We start from the raw sequence: 20,251 nt of genomic DNA, 5'->3' as shown, positions 1-20,251 counted from the left end.
ACGGAAACTAAGCAGGGTGCACACTGTATTAGAGTCAGTGTAAATGGCATTGGCTTCTAATTTCGATTGGAAATGTCCTTGTCTTACATTTCAATATGGATGTGCTTACGGAATTAAGATTTCCAGTGTTATTAAAATATTAATTTTTAATGGGTCATCCCAAAGCCTTGGATAGTTATTCTCAAAGCCTATTGAAAAATGTTTTGATGTTGGAAAAATCTAAGTACAGTTTTCATGTAGACTTTTTATACTTATTTGATTCAGGGGAGGGGGAAATGTGGTTAAATAGGTGTATAATTTCACACTGGTGTAACCCCCTAAGAGAATAAATTAAAAATTGGGGTTATATTGCGATACTACTTTGAACTAATTTAAAGGAATTGTTCGTATTTTTTTTATTCAAGTATCACAACTATGTGGCGTTTTTAAAAATTTATAATTTGGTTAAGATACATAATTTAACCACAAGAGTCATAGTAAGATTATTTGGGGTTGGTTTTGCTAATCAAAGGGAACTTTTTTATAGGGTTTCAGTAATCCTTAGTTTAAGCTCACCTCATTAGGTGACGCTCTAGATCAGCCTGTGTCAGCAGGATTTTATGTGGTGTGGACTGCATTGATTCACCTTAGTTGTCTTGTTACTGGAAGTTTAACTTTTTTTTTAAATCTCAAATTGAGTATTTCTACCCCTATTTCCCAAAGAGACAGTAGGAAGTCCTGTTCCCACTTTTCTTCTATAATTCTCGGATGATAAAAAGAGAAATATGCATGTTCGAGAACCGCCACGAGTATGTCCACAGCTAGGAAGAGTGACCAGCAAGTTCATTTAAGTCATCTAGCTCTGTGGTCCCCAACCCTCAGCTGCAGCCCATGACTGGTCCATGGCCCATTAAGAAACAGGCAGTGCATCACTGCCTGAGCTCTGCACCTCCTGTCCCAGGACACCCCACCCCCCCATCCCCAGTCCGTGAGAAAATTGTCTTCCATGAAACTGGTCCCTGGTGCCAAAAAGGTTGGGAACCACTGCTCTAGGTCCGTTGGAAGTGTTACTCATTCCATGAATCACAGTCGAGTGTCTAGCTTGTCCAAGGTGCTCTGCTACCAGCTGGGGGGCCCAAAACCTGACTTCTGTCCTTGCTCTTACAGACCTGCATAGAACAGGAAAAAGTGATATGAATCAAATAACTTCAGAAATGCATAGATGACTGGAACAGAGGCGAGAGCTATGGAAGCCAGGCACAGTGTGCTCGGAAGGCACTTAGAGATGGAGATGTGGTCAGTGCATGTTCCTCTGAAGTCATGGTGACCTGGGGAGTTGCCAGCGTGTGTCTGGGCCCCAGGCACATGAGGTTTGAGGAATCAGATGAGGGCAGTAGGATCTGTGGCGGCGTGGGGAGTGGAGCAAGGTGAAGCTGCAGAGAGACACACAGAGGCCAGGCCAGACCATGAAGAGCTTTCTAGGCCAATACCAAGGAGCTTGAACAATCTTACAGGAGTTGGAAATAAAGCGTTTTAAGTAGGAAGATACCACAATCACTCTCACGGATTGAAAAGATTGCACTGACTGCAGTGTGGGGAATTTTCTTAAGGAGCTACTTCATGGTCCTGTTTTGTCAGTTTTTCATAGTTCCTGAAAAATCCAAGCCATTTTGCTCACTCTTGGAAAAGAAGACAGTTCCTCGTTTGGGAGCTTTACTGAAGGTTCTGCCTCTCAGCATCTGCGAGCTCTTATTTCCACTGATTTGTAATCAAGGGAGAGCCCCCTACCATCTTTCTCTTTGGGACCGTATGGCGCCATTCATTCAGTTGCTACTTGTCTCTCCACGTTGGCCAGTACTCAGTTCCCTGTGTCCCAGACTCCACGTGAAAATCATTATGGTGCCTGCTCGGCACCTTGAGAGATGTGGGATCACTGAGATCTCTGTAGAGGTGACCAAATCTGATTCCTTTACCTGCACGTTTATTTTACATTGTATCAAAGGTAAATGCAGCTGGATATTAGTTAAAGCAGGGAAAACAGATTTTATTAGGTAACTACCAAAAGTAGGGGAAACAGCTGAGCTCCATTCTGACTTGTGCAGAGGTGAGAGGGTGTTTTCAAGGGAGAATGGGGATGGGGTGGACTGCAGGGGCTTCAGCAGGGTCAGGGAAATGAAAAACAACAAAATCTGTGAATGGGGGCTCAGTCCAGGTGAGACCCATCCGGGGTGGCTAACTGGTGCCTACCCAGGGTAGGCTCCTACCCTCCCCTGGAGGCTGGAAGACAGGGGCGCTATCTTTGGGTGTTGGCTGGAACAAATGGTAAATTCTTCTGGCACTTGGAGCAGGGTTAGGGCCATCCCAGGAATGCAGTCTTGAGATATTAGAAACTATGTTAGTGTCTGTTCAAGTCTTCATAGGTCAAGGTTGAGGCCTAGTCGAAAAGAGGGCTCCGAGGATCCTGGCTAGAGTTGGGTCAAGGAGGAATCTTTGTTAATTGCTGGAGAAACTTTGCCTTTGTAAGCAGCATAACACAGCAAGGACTCGGAGAGGGTCAGGAGACTTGGGGTTTGAAACTATCTCAGGCAAGTCATTTCCCTTTTGAGGGGCCTGAATTTCCTCTTTAAAATAGAGAAGTTAGGCCGGGAGTGGTGGCTCACGCCTGTAATCCTAGCACTCTGGGAGGCCGAGGTGGGAGGATTGCTTGAGGTCAGGAGTTTGAGACCAGCCTGAGCAATAGCGAGACCCTGTCTCTACAAAAACATGGAAAAATTAACCAGGCGTGGTGTTGCTCCTGTAGTCCCAGGTACTCAGGAGGCTGAGGAGGAGGATCGCTTGAGCATGAGAGTTTGAGGTTACAGTGAGCTATGATGACACCACTGCACTCTACCCTGGGTGACAGAGTGAGAGCCTGTCTCAAAAAAAAAAAAAAAAAAAAAAAGTTAGACCAGCCCAGGTGTTGTTTTTTTTTTTCTTTTAAGAACCCTTTCTACTTGCACAGCCTACAGTTATAAATCGAAAATTCACATCCTATCTTAATAACATATTATTTTAAGGAGACATTAACATTTTGCTATTTTCTCAGGGCTCATGTTCAGAAATCCCCCTTGGAAGGGTCCACTTGCCCCCGGTGAAGCGGGTGTGCTTGCTGTCTCAAGCTGGGAACGACCCAGGCTTTACCAAGTTCTAGGTTCACCCGCTTCTCTGCTCTGCAGATGAATTGCTCATCAGATCAGGAGCAAGAGCATGTGGCGGACCCCACTAGGGAAGGAATGTGATATTTGGAGCAGAACTAGATGGCCATATTCAGAGGCTAATGGAAAGGTCTGGCAAAGCACAGATGGGTTCCCAGTAGGACAGTGCCCACTGGAAAGGCCACAGGGCTTTTCACAGGAAAAGGATAGCACCTGTATTTTACCTATTGAAGGCAAAATAAATCTTGAAATCAGTAAATACTAACACCATCCCAGCAGAACTCTAAGGAAAACTAAACAACCACAAAATGAATTTTGTAATTCTTTCATGGAAAGTTTTTCTTCGAGAGATATGGAAATTGAGTTCAAGTTCATGAATCTTTAGTATTAATATATAGGAATGTGTCAACTCAAAATTTTATGTTCTTAATAGAGAGGTTTGAACAATGCGAATTCTGTTTACAGATTATTCTGATGAAATCTGGACATTTTCTCTGGAATTTAATCATTTTCTTTGTTAAGACAGTGGATATAGATAGTCTATGTCATTTTTAAAAATTTGAATCAATTTAGTCATAGGCGTACACTGTGTATAAAGAATCTGAATGGATATAGTAGATAAAATGGATTTAAATATTGTAGATCTAATAGATCTAGCCTGGCACTGATGACGTTTCACAAGGGAACCTACGCATGTCTTCAGCACCCAGATCAAGAGACAGAAAGTTACCAGTATCCTAGAAGTCTCCTGTGCCCCTCTCCGTCACTAGCCCCACACCCAAGCTGACCTCTATCCAGATTTCTAACACTATAATTTACTAAGAGCTTTGCTAATTTTGTTTGAGCTTTGTGTAAATGTGCTCCTCTGTGCCTGGTCTCTGTCACTCAGTGTCATTAGTGAGATTTCGTCTGGGCTGCTGCAATAGCTCATCCTTGCAGCCATACGGCAGGGATCAGCAAGCCAGGTGTGGCCAGGGGCCAAATCTAGCCTGTGGCTTTATTTTGTACAGGCCATGAACTGAGAATGTTTTTTTTTACATTTTTAAAGGATTGTAAAGAAAATAAGCAAAGAAGAAGAGACTGTATGTGGCCTGCAAGTCCTAAAATACTTACTGTTTAGCCCTTTCCAGAAAAGGCTTTCTGACTCCTGCTCCATAGTATCCTATTGTATAAACATACCACAGTTCATCCATTCTACTGTTGGTAGACATGTGGGTTATTTCCTGGTTTGGGCTATTTTGAACAGTGCTGTTTTGAACACTCGTGTGCAGGTCCCTTAGTGTACATCAGTACAGATTGCTGTAAGATGTCTACTTCAGAGTAAAATTGCTGGCCAGGTGATGCTCAGCCTTGGTAGATGCCACCAAACAGGTCGCTAAAGTGGTCGTACCAGTGTACACTGCCAACAGCCATATGTAAAAGTTCCTTTGCTTCCTTATCTTTCCAACACTCGGTATTGTCAGTCTTTTTAATTTTAGCCATTCTCATGGGTTTTGGTGGTAGCATGTTGCAGTTTTAATCTGCTTAGAGACACCTGAGGTTGAGCATCTGTTCAGAGGCTTGTGGGCCATTTGGAAATGTCTATTTAAATTTTTTTTGTTTTGCCATTTTTCTATTGTGTCAGTTGCCTTTTTATTGATAGTTAAGAGTTCTTTATATATTCTCGATATGAGTTCTTTGTGTGTTTATGGATTGCAGATATCTTTTCCCACTCTGTGGCTTATCCTTTTCCTCTCTTAATGGTATCTTCTGATGAACAGAAGTTCTTAATTTTATTTTAGTCCAATTTATAAATATTTTTATTGTTACTGCTTTTTGTGACCTAGGAAATCTTTACTTATCCTAAGATCATGAATAAACTCTCTTGTTTTCTCCTAGAAGCTTTGTTGTTTTATATTTCACATTTAGATCTATATCTGCCAGAGGGGACTGTAGTATATGGTGTGAGGTAGGGGTCAAGGTCCATATTTTATTGTACAGATATCAAGTGCTCCAGCACCATTGACTGAAAGGGCCACACTTTTCCCATGCCCTGCTATGTCACCTGTATCACAAATCAAGTGACCATTTATGTGCAGGTCTGTTTAGGGATTCTCTATTCTGTTTCATTGGTCTGTTTGTCTGTCCTTGGGCTAATACCAAGCTATCTGAATTGTTGCTTTCTAATAAGTCTTGATAACTGGCACTATAAGTTTTCCAGCTTTGTTTATCTTCAAGAGCATCTGAACTTTTCTCATCTGTTTACACATCCATAGAGTTTAGAATCAGTTTGTCAGTTTTCATTTTGATTAAGATTGTGTGGAATCTATAGATTAATTAGGGGGAAATTGAAATCTTCACAATTGAGTTATTCAATCCTGCACCATGGTATGGTCTTCCACTTTCAAAAGCTAATTTAATTCCATTTATATTCTCAGTGTTTCAAAACAATAACACAAATAACTTTCCTTCCAACTTCAGAAGCAGAGATCGAAATGGATATTGGACTAGCCAGAGCCACAATGTTGACCAACAAAAAGACTAGCAAGACAGTAATATTTTTCTGCAAAATCTAGTCTTTCAAAGAGGATGTAATTAGAATGGATTCATGATTGGATCTGAGTGAGGGAGGACCTTCAAGTTCATCTGCTCCAATTATTAATGTTGTGTGTCTCTGCATTTTATCATGTAACCGGATTTATTTTACTATGACTTTTAAAGTTACTATGCAGATATCTGTGCTCAATGCGTGGAGCAGGGGCATGGATAAAAATCCATAGCATGTATTGAATATTATAAAATAGTGACAAGAGAGGCTTTTGAAGATTCTCACCACAAAGAAATGATAAATGCATGAGCTGATGGATACACTAACTACCATGATGAGATCATTCTACAACATAAATATGTATTGAAATATCAAATAGTACTCCATAAATATGTATGATTGCAATGTGACAATAAAAAATAAACAAATGAATTAAAAATCCTGGATACACTTTCCAGGACAGCTTTTGCTTTCTGCATGAACTTTTGTTTTTTTACTCTAGGACTGTCCTTTCATAGTTTGCATGACCTACGCCTTCCACACGCCGGACAAACTCTGCTTCATCCTGGATCTGATGAACGGTGAGCACAGGTTGGGCAGCCCGAACCCCTCACAGACTTTGCCCCGACGTCACATCTCAGCAAGTGTGAATCTAGGCAGACTGGCAATTTGGGTCTTTCAGATAATTATAGTCCCCTGAAATTTGAGGAAACCTTTTGCCCTTCGATTTTCAGTTAAAATTCATTTTAAAATGTTTACTGCAATTTCTCTCTAGACCTCCCACTCTCTCCCCAGGAAATTGAATTTTCTAGAAAAGATTCTCATAAAATACTTACAGTGAAACTTGATTTTTCTGGAATGCAGCTGGCCTAGTCCTGTAATTAGCTTATTTCCTGGCCCTCAACTTTTAGGAATGAAATACCTCCTAAGAATACAGGCCAAAGATAGAAATGTATTTAAAAATTCACTTTGAAGGACTGATTTTGGGCCAAGTACAGATTTGAGCCCAATCTTCTGTTCCTTCTAAATTGATCTTTTAAATGGCAAATGATGACCTTGAGAATGCTGAAAAATATCCAGCGAGAAAAGTAGCTTTCTAGTACTAGAAAGTGACCTGGTATATACCCAAAGTATTTTTAGTAACAAGAGCCGAAACAAAAAGGCATACAATTCAACAACTCAAATGCCTAGTTCTTTTTTTTTTTTTTGAAGTTCACTTGAAGTTTTATTATGTTTTGAGGGTTTGATTTAAAACCACATCTACCCACAAATGTGAAGGACTTTCACAGACATAATAACGAGCAAAAGAAGCCAGACACAGCGGGATCCAGACGCAGCGGGATGTGTTGTATGTGGTCCTATTTATGTGACTTTCAGAATAGGCAAAACTAATTGATGGGGAGGGAGGGTAGAAGAGTCCCCTTTGCCTGATGGGGGTTGGGGACTGAGGTCTTCATGGGAAAGGGCGTGGGGGAGCCTTTTGGGGTACCGCAAACCCTCTCCATCTTGATCTGGCTGGCGGGGGTCACACAGGGATCTCTGCGGGTGGAGAAAAGAAGATACTACTCAAAATAAGGACAATAAAGTCAGACACACATTAACTTTTGTAAACCAATGGAGGCTTTTCCCTGTTGGTTTATAAAAACATTCTCTTCCCCGTTGGCAGCATTCTCTGTCTCTGTAACTCGAGGCCAAATGATTATTTCCTTCTTTCCACATTTTATTATGAAAAATTTCAAACCTATGGCAATGCTGAAAAATATTTTACTGGGGACACCCAAACACCCACCACCTGGATTTTATTGGTTAAAATTTTATGTTATTTGCTTTATCAAATATCTGTTGATATGATCGGTTTTGATTTTTTTATTTTTTGTATACTGTTTAACACATTGGCTGCCATGTGAGTTGTATTTAACTCCAGCTGATTTTGACCTCAGGGCTGAGTGAAGCAAAACCCTGCAGTTGGTTGGTGAAAATCTTACTTGTTGCTGTCCTTATCATTACAATTAATATTGACAATTTAATTCTAAAAACTTGGTTTGCATTGCATATAACTCACGCACAATAAACAACAAACAATAAACAATAATAAATTAGAAAGGATCATTCTGTTTCAATAAAACACTGTGGCCCCAAGGGAAAAAAAAATTTTTTTTTCTAGTGTGGCAGGCAGTGTGTTAAAGTGTTTTGCCAAACTATGGAAATCAAAGATAGGTATATAGACAAAGCAGAAGTATAGTTTACCTTTTTTTTACTGTGTCCTATTGAGGATGACAACGATTTTTATTTCCTTTAAATTAACACACTTTGAATTAAACTCTGAATCTTTGGTACCAGGAGGCGACTTGCATTATCACCTCTCACAGCACGGAGTGTTTTCGGAGAAGGAGATGCGGTTTTATGCCACGGAAATCATCCTGGGGCTGGAGCACATGCACCATCGGTTTGTTGTTTACAGAGATTTGAAGGTGAGGACAGTCAACAGACTCATTCTGCACAGTAGACATTGTGCCAACGGTCCCCTGGAAGTCCTCTTCTCTTTCGTAGAGTACTGTCGTCTTCCTCATAGCCCTCATCTCAGCCCTGAGGAAGCCGTTGTCTGTGTGATGTCAGTCCCCCCTAGACCAGGCTCTGCAGGGACAGAATGCAGGACCGTCCCCGTCATCTTTGTAACCTCGATGCCTGCTACAGTGCCTGGTGCAGCACGTACACTGAGCAATCCATTTTAAATTGATTCATTAATGAAAAGCAGGGTAGGAGTTTTTTTGGTGTCACCTATTTTACAATTAATCGTATTAATAAATCAATTAATAATGTTCACTAAGCAACTGAGTTTTGCCACAGCTCCGTGTACAGAGATGAACACATAAAGCACATATATTTTGTAGGACTTATAAACTGGTGAACCAGGGCATAGAACGGCCGCATCCCAACTCCTCCCAGGCAAGGCCGGTCAGTGAGGGGTGCGTTGCTGGTCAGCTGGAGTGATTTCTCTCAAAGGCCACTCTCAAAGCTTTACGTTGTTTTTTGAGATTGCCTTAAAAATCATTAATAGATTTTTAGATTCCTCGAACTATGTAACCTCTGACTGCCATGCCTGGGTTTTTGTTCTTGTCCTCTATGAAAGCTCATTGGCCTTGAAAGAAAAAAATAGGAGCGTTCTGAGTTTTTTCATTGCAGACCACGGAGCCGGGTCCTGCACAAAGGAGGGAGTTGGGAGCTTGCATAATACGTCCATGGTGTCACTCACCTGGTTGTGATGGCCACCAGCCTGAAGACGGGGGTGGAGCTAAAAGGGACCTTGACAAATTATAGAAGTGATTATAGAAATGATTGTATAAACACACAAATAATAATGGGAAGAACAATGATGCGAGTGACAGTTTGCCAGTAGGATGAGAGGACTCCAAGAGAATGTGTTTTCCTCTTATTTCAAATTCCTTCTTGGAACCCACAGTGGCCGACCGATGTGTACAGATGATGCTCCTTTCTCTAAGGAGCTAAGATGTTGTCATTGGCTTTTTAAGGTTACCTTCTAAAATATTATGAAAATCACATTTTATTTTCGAGCATATTATTTTTTGCACAAAATACTTTGTATATTTAAAAGCTTTCTGCAAGGTTAAAGAATTACTCCCTTAGTTTTCCTTTGAGCATAAAGAAAAAGTGTATTTTTATTGAATCAGAAATTAGACATTGGTTGGCATATGACATTTTATTTCCTCATGTGAGTATTGCAGAAAAATAAAATATACGCCAAAGGCCCATGATGTGCCCTTATAATACATCCTAATTTAAATCTATAACCGGTTTCTAATCATCTTTAGGCTTTATTTTTACTTTCTAAGCTATTTAGTAGGCAGTGGTATTATTTAATTTCTATTCAAACTTAATTCTAGTCACTCATGATTATTCATGCTTCCATTTTATAATAGCATGCCATTATCTTCGTTTCAAGCAAAACAATAGTTGATCTCCAGCAGAAAAATATTAAGACGACTATAATTCAATGTATGTTAGAGAGAGGAGCTTTGTTTTCCGTAGTTATGATGACTAAATCTAATCGTAGTGGATACATTTCATCAGAGTTGTGGCCAAAATCATATTTGGTCATCGGGTAGGGCCCCGCGCTGCTGCTGCACTAATAAACAGAGATGACATTCATCGGCATTAGCGTGGCACCGTGGAATATTTTGATTCCGTAGATCAGTATTTATGCGTTCTTGAAAGATGCCTTTCTGTTCTGTGTCTCATGGCTTCATTCTTCCAAGTCTGTGTGGTCCATATGCAAAAAAGCTGGTGGACTCGCTCCCCATCGCCCAGAGGCAAAGTCATTCTGGCCGCACCGCAGTTCTCGGCACGGCACGGGGAAGGGAAATGCTTTCAACTCTGACGAAGTGTGGTCTCAACCCTCCCACGTTACCTGCCTGCGTTTCTTCCCCTAACGAGCAGAATCCCTCACCTCGGTCATTGCCACTTCCGCTGAAGTTAACATGAAAAATACAGCTCTCAGTACCGTGCCCTTCTTTGGTGTGATAGTATAAAGCTGTAATTCACGTTTAGGAACAAGCTGTGTTAAAATACTAAGATATTAAGCGTCTGTACTTTCAGTTCTCAAAGCCCCTGTGGCACGTGGGGGACTCTCAAAGACCATATTCTCTTTCTGTTCAGCCAGCAAATATCCTCTTGGATGAACACGGACACGTAAGAATATCCGATCTCGGTCTTGCCTGCGATTTCTCCAAAAAGAAGCCGCACGCGAGTGTGTAAGTAGCGCATCACCTCTGCTCACTCTCGTTTCTCTGATGCCACTCACTCGTTCATTCAGGCAGACGCATTCATTCATTCAGGTCAGGCGCTGGCCTGGCTGTTTGTTCCCTCTCTTTTCTCCTGCCAGGGGTGATTTTCGATAGGTGATAATGCCAGGGCAGGGCAAGACCCGGCGTCACAGGTTGTGCGGGAGGAGGTAAGCGCGCTGTGCTTTCTGTCACGGTCGCTGGGGAGCATGAATTGACCCACGAAGCGACTGCGCCTGCTCAGGGGCCAGGGCCGTCTGTCGGGAAGAGTCAGGCCTGGGCAAGAAATCCGGAGTCATACTGCCTGTATGAGCCTGAGTCAGTCAGTTAAACTGTCTGACCCTCAGTCTCTTCATCTATAAATAGAGGTAGTAGTAAATCCCTGGGAGTTGTCACAGGATAAACGAAAGACCCTGTGCCTGGGAAGGTGCAGAGGCAGCTGCATACGTCTCTCCGAGGGAGGTCCAAGTGTTTCTCTCTCCATCTATTTTCCTTCTTTTTCAAAAAGGCTTTTCTTTTTCTTTTTTTTTTGGATAAGAAGTTAGGAATCTCCCCACTTCCACCCCTGCCCCCTCACTTTTTAAAATATCAAACAAATCATCCACGTGCAGTTCGGGCTTCTAATGTGGGTCATATTGTTAGATTTGGGTGTTGCCCCAGTCCTCCAAGCGACCACTGGACGTAACTCCTGAGACCACAGCCCTCGGCCGGCACTTGACAGCTCAGTGAACCCTGAACTGCTTCTGGGGCTGGCTGTGCTTCATCACTGCACGGGGACCCTGGCCCGAAGACTCCTCTCTGAACCCAGGGTTGTTAAAAAGAGGCGGGACTATCAGGCAGCTCCCCCAGGGCCCTGCAGAAACAGAATGGAACATGCACAGGCTTTCATTTCTGTTTCTTTGGTATCAGATGATCTGGGTGGAAAATACGAACATGTGTGCAGATTGTGGAAAAGTAGGCAACTTTTGCTTTATTTTGTCTTCTTAAATGTCTCCTCTTAAGCACTGAGTCTTTTAAAATCACATTTGATTGTACATCTTGAGCTAACATTCATCTCTGTGTTGAATGGTCTTGAAGAAACTCCCAGGAGTCCCATTTCATGTCCTCCATGCAGAAAATAAACTGCAGGTCCTTCTCTTTGTGTAACTAGGAGTAAAGTGGTTCTGAATTGCAATACTTTACAAGGGACTGCATTAAATCAAAATTGCCTTTTAAAGCTCTGATCAAATGTTAATAATGAATAGCGCCATTTCTGTAAACATATTTCTCTCTTTCTGCAGAATCTGGGATACGGTGATAAAAGCATTAGCATTTTGCTAACACTTTACAGTGATTAGGCCAGAACTTGTGGTTGTATAAGCTTCTCTTAGGGAGTTCTTCAGACATTTTTAAGAGAGTCATTTGAATTTTTAATGCCTCAGCTATTTGGTATGCTAATTTCTTCAATTTAGTACAGTCCTAACTAAATATGAATCCAGGAGTTCGTAAGAGTTAATCTCCCAAAAGAATTAACTTCCAGATATGGAGTTATGTATTTCCTAATAGGGTCTAGCCCACTTTTGACTGTAATTCACATGTCAGCTCTGAATGGTGGCCCTGGAAAGCACAGTGTTTGAAGAGCATTTGTGAAAGGGTAGGGATGGGAAGGTTGGTTTCCATGTTTAGATTATGATTGGGAGGCCACTACTTTAAAAAGATAAATGCACAACGCAATACCACATGTTTAAATGAAGGTGGCCTTAAGAATGAAGGCTTTGAAGTCAACAGACCTAGATTTGAATTCCTCTTCCAAGCTGCGTAAGCCTCATTTCCCCTTCTATGAAGAGGAGATAACGATACCTCATGTGGTCGTTGAGGGTTGAGTCAACTAATTAACTCAGCAAGACTACGTAACGTTTGCTGTGTGCCAGGTGCTGGTGATGCCACAGTGAGACAGAACCGATCCCTGACCTCCTGGAACTAGCAGCCCAGAGCACTTTGTCCCTTAAATGACCAGGGTATGGGGTGGTGGCAGTGCTGGCAGCATCTGCAGTGTTACTGGGTAAATATCAGCTGTCCTAGGCACGCATAGGTAACTGCTTTGACTATGTTATCTTCACAGAAATCCCATAAATCATAGGTATCGTTATTCGCTTCTTATGGCATGGACATTGAGGTTCAGAGAAATTAAGTAACTTGAACCCGGTCACATAGCTGGTGCGCTGTGGGGCTAGAATTATAATCCAATTCTGCCTGATTCCAGAGCCTGTGCTCTTTACGCCATAGGGATGGACTCCCTGAGGCTTTGAAATGATCTGCTTAGTACTAGACTAAAGATTTTTGGCCAGAATTTCACCCTAAACTTGGTTTCTCAGATCTTTTCAAAGCTGTAGACGTAATTATTGGACTTCATCTAGCAGCCAGCCCATCTAGCAGCAGCCAAGGTAGTGTTATAATTGAAGTTCCTGATTTGAGTTTATACTTAATCCATTTAATGACAGAATCACAAATTATCGTAAACTAGAAGTTAACTATGGAGTAGCCGTGAAAAATCAAAGGAAGACTTTTGGAGTAGAGCGAATTGCCAGTGACTAATTTGAGTCCTAGCTTATTTTGTCTAAGAACACAAAGCTGTGTCTCGTGTCACAGTGTCTTAAAACGTTCAAGTGTTCACTCAGTATTAATAGTAGCATAAATTGTTCGCACAGTGTTTCAGGAAGCATCAGTGGCTGTCGTGTAGGCAGAATCAGAAAACCACAGCGACAGGCAGTCCAGTGTTCAGCGTTATTTGTGTCCAGTGTAAGCCTGGAGAACTGATCTGTGTTCATTTATTTTATTTATCCTTGTAAATATCTGTCCTTTCCAGAATTGCGATTCGATCCTGAGAATCACAGGTTAAGAGGTCCCCACAAAGGGCTTTGCAGGCAACACTGAAATTAAAACTTCTTAGGAAGTGGTTCGGACGCCCCTCCTAGAAATCCCTCGTGCTCTCACAGCACGGCTTGACAGACTTTAAATTCTGGATGATGGAGGTTTCCAGAGCGCCAGACCTGCCTTGATGGACCAGCGCTCATTCTCACTGCTTGATAAAACTCCCCAAGGATACCTCTTAGACCCAGAGTACGGATCCCGATGATGATCCAGGATCATTTATTTGAATAGATTCGTACTGTTTCGGAGCATAAGTTAAAAATGATGGTACTAAGAATAGAGATTAAAATCCCCGACATGGAGTTCTTCTTTTGTGCCAGCCCATGACGTCTGTGCCATCCTCGCAGCAGCGCTGAGAGGCAGAGGTGTTACCTTATTACCCATTTTGTGGATGAAGAAAATCAAAGAAGGATGAAGAGATGTAGGGGGTATAGATAATGGCTTTTGCGGGGCCCTTTCGAGCTGCCACTTTGAAAGTTCCCCACGAGCTGCCCGGCTCTTCGGGGAGGGCCGGAGAGTCCTGGAACGGGAGGGGCTCTCGCGCTGCGGAGGGTGCAGATTGTGTATAAAATGGTTCTCCACTCACGTGGCGTTCTCAACTTCCTGAAAATCATCTGCACACGTGCTCAGTGCTGAGTCCTTTGAATTTCAGCAGCTTTTAAACCTGATGCATGATTTCTCCGTCTCATACACTTGTGGGCTTGCATTGCCACTTCTTCTCCACCCCCCTGGGATCTGTCACCAACTGCCACCAAGCAGGTGGCCCCCAGCCGTAGCACGCACGAGCTCCGGCACTCGGCACAAGAGGTGACGCTGCGCAGGAGTGGGCGACCTCAGGCCTCAAGGGCCCACAGCTGCAGTGCAGTGGCCTGCCATCGTCCTCTCCCTCCCCCCTGCCCACTGCCTCCCTCCACTCCACACCCCTCTACACGGCTCTTGAAGGGGCAGGAGAATGTCTCTGCATAGCCGGAGTAGAGGACTAATGAGATTCAGATGTCACCTCCCAGACTACGGAACTCGCATTTTTCGAATTTATTTCATGCAGTCACTTTTTATTTATGTCCATTCGTATACTAACAAAGGCAGAAAAGATTGTTTCCCCACTGGATGTTCAAGGACTCAAGTCTGCATGGAAGCAAACGGTCCCCTCTCCTGCGTTTACAGTTGTTGCCATCTTGGGAGTGACGCACCGTCGGTGTTTTGCAAGATGGGCCTGCTCCAATAACTGCGTGTGCTCTCTCTTCCCTAGTGGCACCCATGGGTACATGGCTCCCGAGGTGCTGCAGAAGGGGACAGCCTATGACAGCAGCGCCGACTGGTTCTCCCTGGGCTGCATGCTCTTCAAACTGCTGAGAGGGTGAGTGAGCTGCATCCTCGCGGTGCCATCAGCATGGCGTGTGCTGGGATTAGAATGGAGGATATTTAGAAATGACGAGACCCCAGAGTTATTTGAAATCACACGGTGATCTTTAAGCCACATACTAATCTGGAAGACTCTGTCTCCTAAGAGTGAGAGCAGCTTTCCCATAAGCTGCCAGGTAAGAGCTTATGGCTTACTGGTCTTATTCCATATCATGTTGGAATCAGAACACTTCTAAACCTAAAATAAGACTGCTTTGAAAAACTTCCATTGCTAAGCCATGTTCTGGGAGTAAGTATTATGTTAAAATGTGGATAACTGAAGAAGGTAGAATAGTTTTTTTCCCTAGAAATTAATTACTCATGATTCTCTTGTGAGCTTAAAACATCATGAGGGGTACCAGAAAAAAAAATAAATAAAGACCCAAAGTAAACCCATTTTAAAAGTTTTCATTTATTGATAAGCATACTGAAACTAATTTGTGTTTTGAAAGCTAATGTCATGCTTGACCTTTGTTCTAAACTACCGAAGACGATGAAATGGAGTGGAAAATATTACGAGAGGACGGCACTCTCAGAATATGCCCTTACGTCGAACACTTCACAGTTACGTTAAGGTTTCCATTAATTTTAAGACTTTTAGCTAATTTTAGGAGAGTTTAAATTTTTAAAAAGTTTTTTATTGTCCACTCATAAAGATACAAAAAGCACTTGACATTAAAATTTCCCGGTCAAGATTTTCCTTTTAATATTTTCCTATGAACACAGTCCTGATGGTTTGCTGAACTTTGCGAGTTTCCGTCGGAAAGTCTAATCGAGCACCACTGCTGCTTCTTATTATGTTCAGCACATTCTGAGGAGAGGCTGAGTTCCAGATCCCCCCAAAACCAGGTTCCAAGCACCCTCTGTTTCCTCAGGTCTCTGATGATGTAGTTGATCTCTGTGCATCATACTGACTTGGGCTGTAAAATCGTATTATTGCTTAGAAAGTCGGGTTCTGTTACTGCGTAATTGAATTGTTGTATTTGTGGAGCCTGGATGGCCTTAGTTCATGTCATCAGACTAGCTGACCTAATTAGAGAGTTTATGCTAAGTAACCGAGAAGGCCATTTCCCCTGTGAGACGCTGCTGTTCTCCCCAGTGGAGTCGCTTGTGTGCAGAGTGAGCCCATGGAGACACCCCAGGGGGGTTGCGTTGGATCTCTGCAGGAGAGAAGGTTGGAGACGTAGAATCCCTACTCTAGAATCCCTGCTCGCAGAATTCGGAGGTGATAAAGCTCTCTGCAACAGCTCACCTTCCAGCGTGGAAATCAACAAGTATAACAGGGAGATCTGCAAGGCTTTGCGTTTAGGGCTTGGCTGACTTCTTTGTTTTGTTGCTCTGGTTGTTAGGATGTCCATGCATAAAGGCTGGGGAGGTTTTAGTATAACACCGTTTTTATTTCTTAGAAGATCTGGAGGGTTTTGTTGAATTATTAACTCTGTATGATCCAACAGTGTGGTTTGCGGCTAGTAAAACGAATTCCGTCTCAGTTGCCATAATTCGTGTTTAGAGTATCGAACTGGAAGGTATGGATTCCTTTGTGAAGCCCTCGAGGAGCCGTGGCTGAAGATTCTGTTCAGTGTGGCTCCTTTCGAGAAGAGCCTTGGTGGACAGGTGGACATGCAGAGGCTGGTCAGGAGGGCGGGACGGATGGAGGAGTTGAGGCGAGAGGGGTGCAAGAAGAGCTAGAGAGTGTGGCTTCTACGGAAGACGGGGAGAGCTGAGTACAGAACTTAGGGGAGCCGTAGTGGTTGGCCCCAGCTATTGGAAGGCCGTCGTATTTAAGGGATCACATCCACGCTGTATAGCACCAGAGGATGTGGCATTTTAAGGAGAAAAAAAAGGTTGTAGTTTGATACAAGCATGTCCATTCAAGCATTCGAGCTGCCCAATGAAGGAGTGTCCTGCCTCACAAATACCAAGCTTCCTGTCACTGTCTGGGGGCCATTTATTGAGCCTGAAATAGAAAGAATCTTTACAGTACATGGTAGATAGGATGAGATGAGTCTTCCCCCTAAGATGTATGGTCTCATGCCATGCTTTCTATTACTCGTTCCGCAGTCGTTCACGGACAGGATATAGCACTAAAACCAAAGAGCAGGAAGTGTTTTCTGACTTAAATGATTTAAATTAAACTTGATAAGCATTTGCTGAATACTTGTAACATACATGAGATGGTGCTTGATGCTGTGGTGGAAGGAAGGGAGGGAGGGTGGAGGGAAGGAAGAAGAAAAGGAGAGAGGGAAAGAAGGAGGGAGAGAAGGAGGAAGGGAGGGAGGGAGAAAGAAGCCGCAGTTAGTCCTCAGTGCAGGGGAGTAGGCAGAGACACACACACAGGACCGTGAGCTGGGTGGGCTGTGCCCACTCACACGGCAGTGATGCTCCAGAGAAGCACACGTGGGAGAACCAGTCTCTCTGGGAAGGGCAGGGCTGACCCCACGTCTGAGGTGCTGTGCCTTCTGGGCGTAGGCTTGGAAAGGTAGATGGATGGGATAATGATACAAAGACTAGGGCGGGGAATAAACCTGTTTTCCCTGTTTGTCAAGATCGGAATGAGTGCTGAGAGAGAAGGCTGGGAAGCCTGGGTCAGGACCGGGGAGAACCTCAGATGCCTTGAGTTGGGCCTTTATCCTCAAGGCCCCAGAGACTGGACGCTTCTAAGCAAAGGAGTGATGTGGTTGGGTGTTTTTTCAGTGAGATGGCTCTGGGAGCAGCAGGGAGCACGGGGACACTGAGACAGGAGGCAGGCCTGGGAACCTGGCTACAGCAGTGCCGAGCTGGACAGGAGCACGTGACATCACAGTGCTGCAGAGCTAGAGGCCATTGGCTCCAGGGGTTTTGGGGGGTGGCTGGGCTTGTTTGTTTGTTTATTTGCTTCTGTTTTTTATAGGTCCTTGGATATGGAAGGATAGGAGTTAAAGATGGTGCCAGTTTAGATTCAAGATAATTGGGGGAATTACAGTGTCATTACCAAAATCAGTAATTGTGAAATTTCGGCGGTTCAGATGAAACTGAGGTTTATGGGAGCTCTCTGAGGAGCAAAGCCCTGTGATGGGGTCGGCAGGAGCAGCAGGAGATGGGACCGCCCCTAGGAGGCTTCACTCCTCGGCTGCAAGGAAGGAATAATGCCACCTGTTCTGCTTCCTCACAGAGTTGCATGTGGGGCAACCTCAGAAACATGTCTGGCAGCATCCTGTGCGTCTTTCGTATGCTGTACAGAAGCCCCTGGCAGGTGTCTTTTCTCAGGCACGGAGGGCCTAAGTAACAGAAAGGAGTGGGGTAGGGGTTTGAGTGGGCAGTGGCCAGGCAGGGCCCCCTGGGTGCAAGGTCTGGGAGCAGCCTGTCCCCTGTGCATCCTGTTGCTCTCCTGGGGTGCCCAGCGGGCACTGGGCAATGCCTGGGATGTTTTTGGTTGTCATAACTTGAGGAGGGGCTGCTGCTGGCATCTAATGGGTAGAGGCCAAGGATGCTACCCAACATCCTGCAATGCACGGAATAGCCCCCTGGCGTCCCAACAAAGAATTGTCCAGCCCAAAATGTCAACAGTGCAGAAGTGGAGGAACATTGCTCTAGAGCAAGTCCCTTCTCCCCCTCTCCCTTACGCAGCCGGACATAGAATCGCTGTAGGTATAAGGGACTTGGTAGCAACAGGGCGGATGCGCTGGGCGTGTTTCTGGCACCACCGCCTCTAACTCCACACCTGTGCAGTGAGGTGGAACCAGTGGGCACCAAGGGTCTTTTTTGCTTTTATTTTCTGTGATTTAATAATCCTCGCATTGACCAATGTGTCCCACTGTTTCTGCCTAAGCACTTTTCTGTACCCCTTATTTTGTCTTGACACCCTAGAAGAATACCGCAAGGCATTCATCTGGATGGGAGAAAGTTGTCAAGGCTTGAGAAGAAGGTGTTTTCCATTCCCGGATTCGCAGTGATGAACTGCGCCATTCATACACCACGTTTTCTGGGTGCTGGTCACTACTTCCATTTCCACTGACTTTGTTAGATATTTAAGAGCATGTATGTGTGAAGATATGTCCATGTTGCAAATCCGTGAAATTGCTGTCATGACCCTCAGTCTATGTTTAAGATGTCTGTTAAGGAAAAGAATCGATGTGACAGTGGCCTTGATCTCAAGCTTGTCACCATTTCCTGTCCATCTGCAGAGGTGTCATTCCTAGCGAGAGAGCCTGGGTGGTGGCCGGGGGAGAGCTGAACGCCGCCTGGGGTCTTGAGCTTTGTTCTATGTAGGGAGAAAAGGAAAGTTTATAAATATTTTGGCAGCTATTGGCTTAGGTTCAAAATGCATATTTAATATAACGTGCAATCTTTTTGATATTCTAAAATTAACTTTTGATGCGAGAATTTTGAAGCTCTTGTAATTGCAAACGTATTGTCTTTTTCAACTCATTGTTTCCCTGTGAATGTGGCATAACTAACGTGGGCCGGGCGTGCACGTCTCCCCGTCCTTTGTGCTCCCTTGGAGCGATTTCCCAGGCACTGGGGAGACAAGTGCAGCTGTCTCGCTCTATCTGGAGTCCAGAATGCTACCCTTGCCCACCGCACATGTGAATTCCTTTCCCACAACATTCCCTGGTGGAGCCAGAGCGCTGCCCGTGGTGTCGGAGAACTCGGCTCTGCCTGGGAAGCTGTCGCCAGTCCTGTCGCTGCCTCCTATTTAAGGCAGCCTGCATCAGGGTGCAGCTGCGGTCCCACGGGCTCCGCGGGCAACACGTGCCTCCCTCCGAATGGAAATTATTACTATCGTAGGTTTTCTTTAATATTTTCCAAAATAGAAACCGAGTCCTCTGGCTTTGTTCACAAAGAATAATCAAGCATGCATGGGAAGCAGATGTGCGTCAAGATTTTTAACTGGAGAGACCAAACGGGCCTCAGCACCGCAGCGCGGAAGGACCAGCTGCAGAGCGTTGTGCGATGATTCCTTACGCAGCGGGACACGGAATCGCTGTGTGTATAAGGGACTTGGCAGCAACAGGGCGCATGCGCTGCACGTGTTTCTGGCACCACCGCCTCCAACTCCAGGCCCTGCGCGAGCCTCCTTGTGGTCTCACGAAAGACTCTGTAAATGTAGCAGAGAGCTCGTGTCGCAACACAGCAGGCCTCCTCTGCAAGGTCAAGGCGCAGCCCTTCGTCCCTGCATCAGACGAAGGACACGGCGTCGAGCGCAGGCCTGGGGTCCTCGGGCTCCGCACACGGGAGCAGAGTCCCACGGATTTGCCAGAACACGAGAGGGGCTTCGCTCACTCAGTTTTTAGACGTTAGGGACCAGGCTGGGGTGGAAACAGCTAAGTGTCAAGCAGAGAAACTAAGGTTTTAATAAGATTTCATAAACTTGCATTCCTTTTCTCTGGAACTGTAAACATGTTAATGTTTCTATGGATTTTTGTATAAAAAGAATGATACGAGTATATTTTTTAAAATTA

General features: G+C 44.2%; 1 protein-coding gene across 1 annotated transcript in view; it reads left to right on the top strand.

The window, feature by feature from the left end:
- ADRBK2 (adrenergic, beta, receptor kinase 2) overlaps positions 1-20,251 on the top strand; it is a 131,017-nt gene that overhangs the window by 93,412 nt on the left and 17,354 nt on the right. Inside the window, exons 10-13 of the mRNA XM_012644104.1 lie at positions 6,203-6,281; positions 8,041-8,171; positions 10,375-10,469; positions 14,659-14,766. Of these exons, the coding sequence (XP_012499558.1) occupies positions 6,203-6,281; positions 8,041-8,171; positions 10,375-10,469; positions 14,659-14,766 (413 nt within the window). The remainder of the gene's footprint in view (positions 1-6,202; positions 6,282-8,040; positions 8,172-10,374; positions 10,470-14,658; positions 14,767-20,251) is intronic.

This window comes from Propithecus coquereli, unplaced genomic scaffold, assembly GCF_000956105.1.
Source record: "Propithecus coquereli isolate 6110/MARCELLA unplaced genomic scaffold, Pcoq_1.0 Scaffold206, whole genome shotgun sequence".
Classification (NCBI taxonomy): Eukaryota; Metazoa; Chordata; class Mammalia; order Primates; family Indriidae; genus Propithecus; species Propithecus coquereli.
Note: the sequence above shows the minus strand (reverse complement) of the source record. Positions and strands in the feature narration are given on the sequence as shown.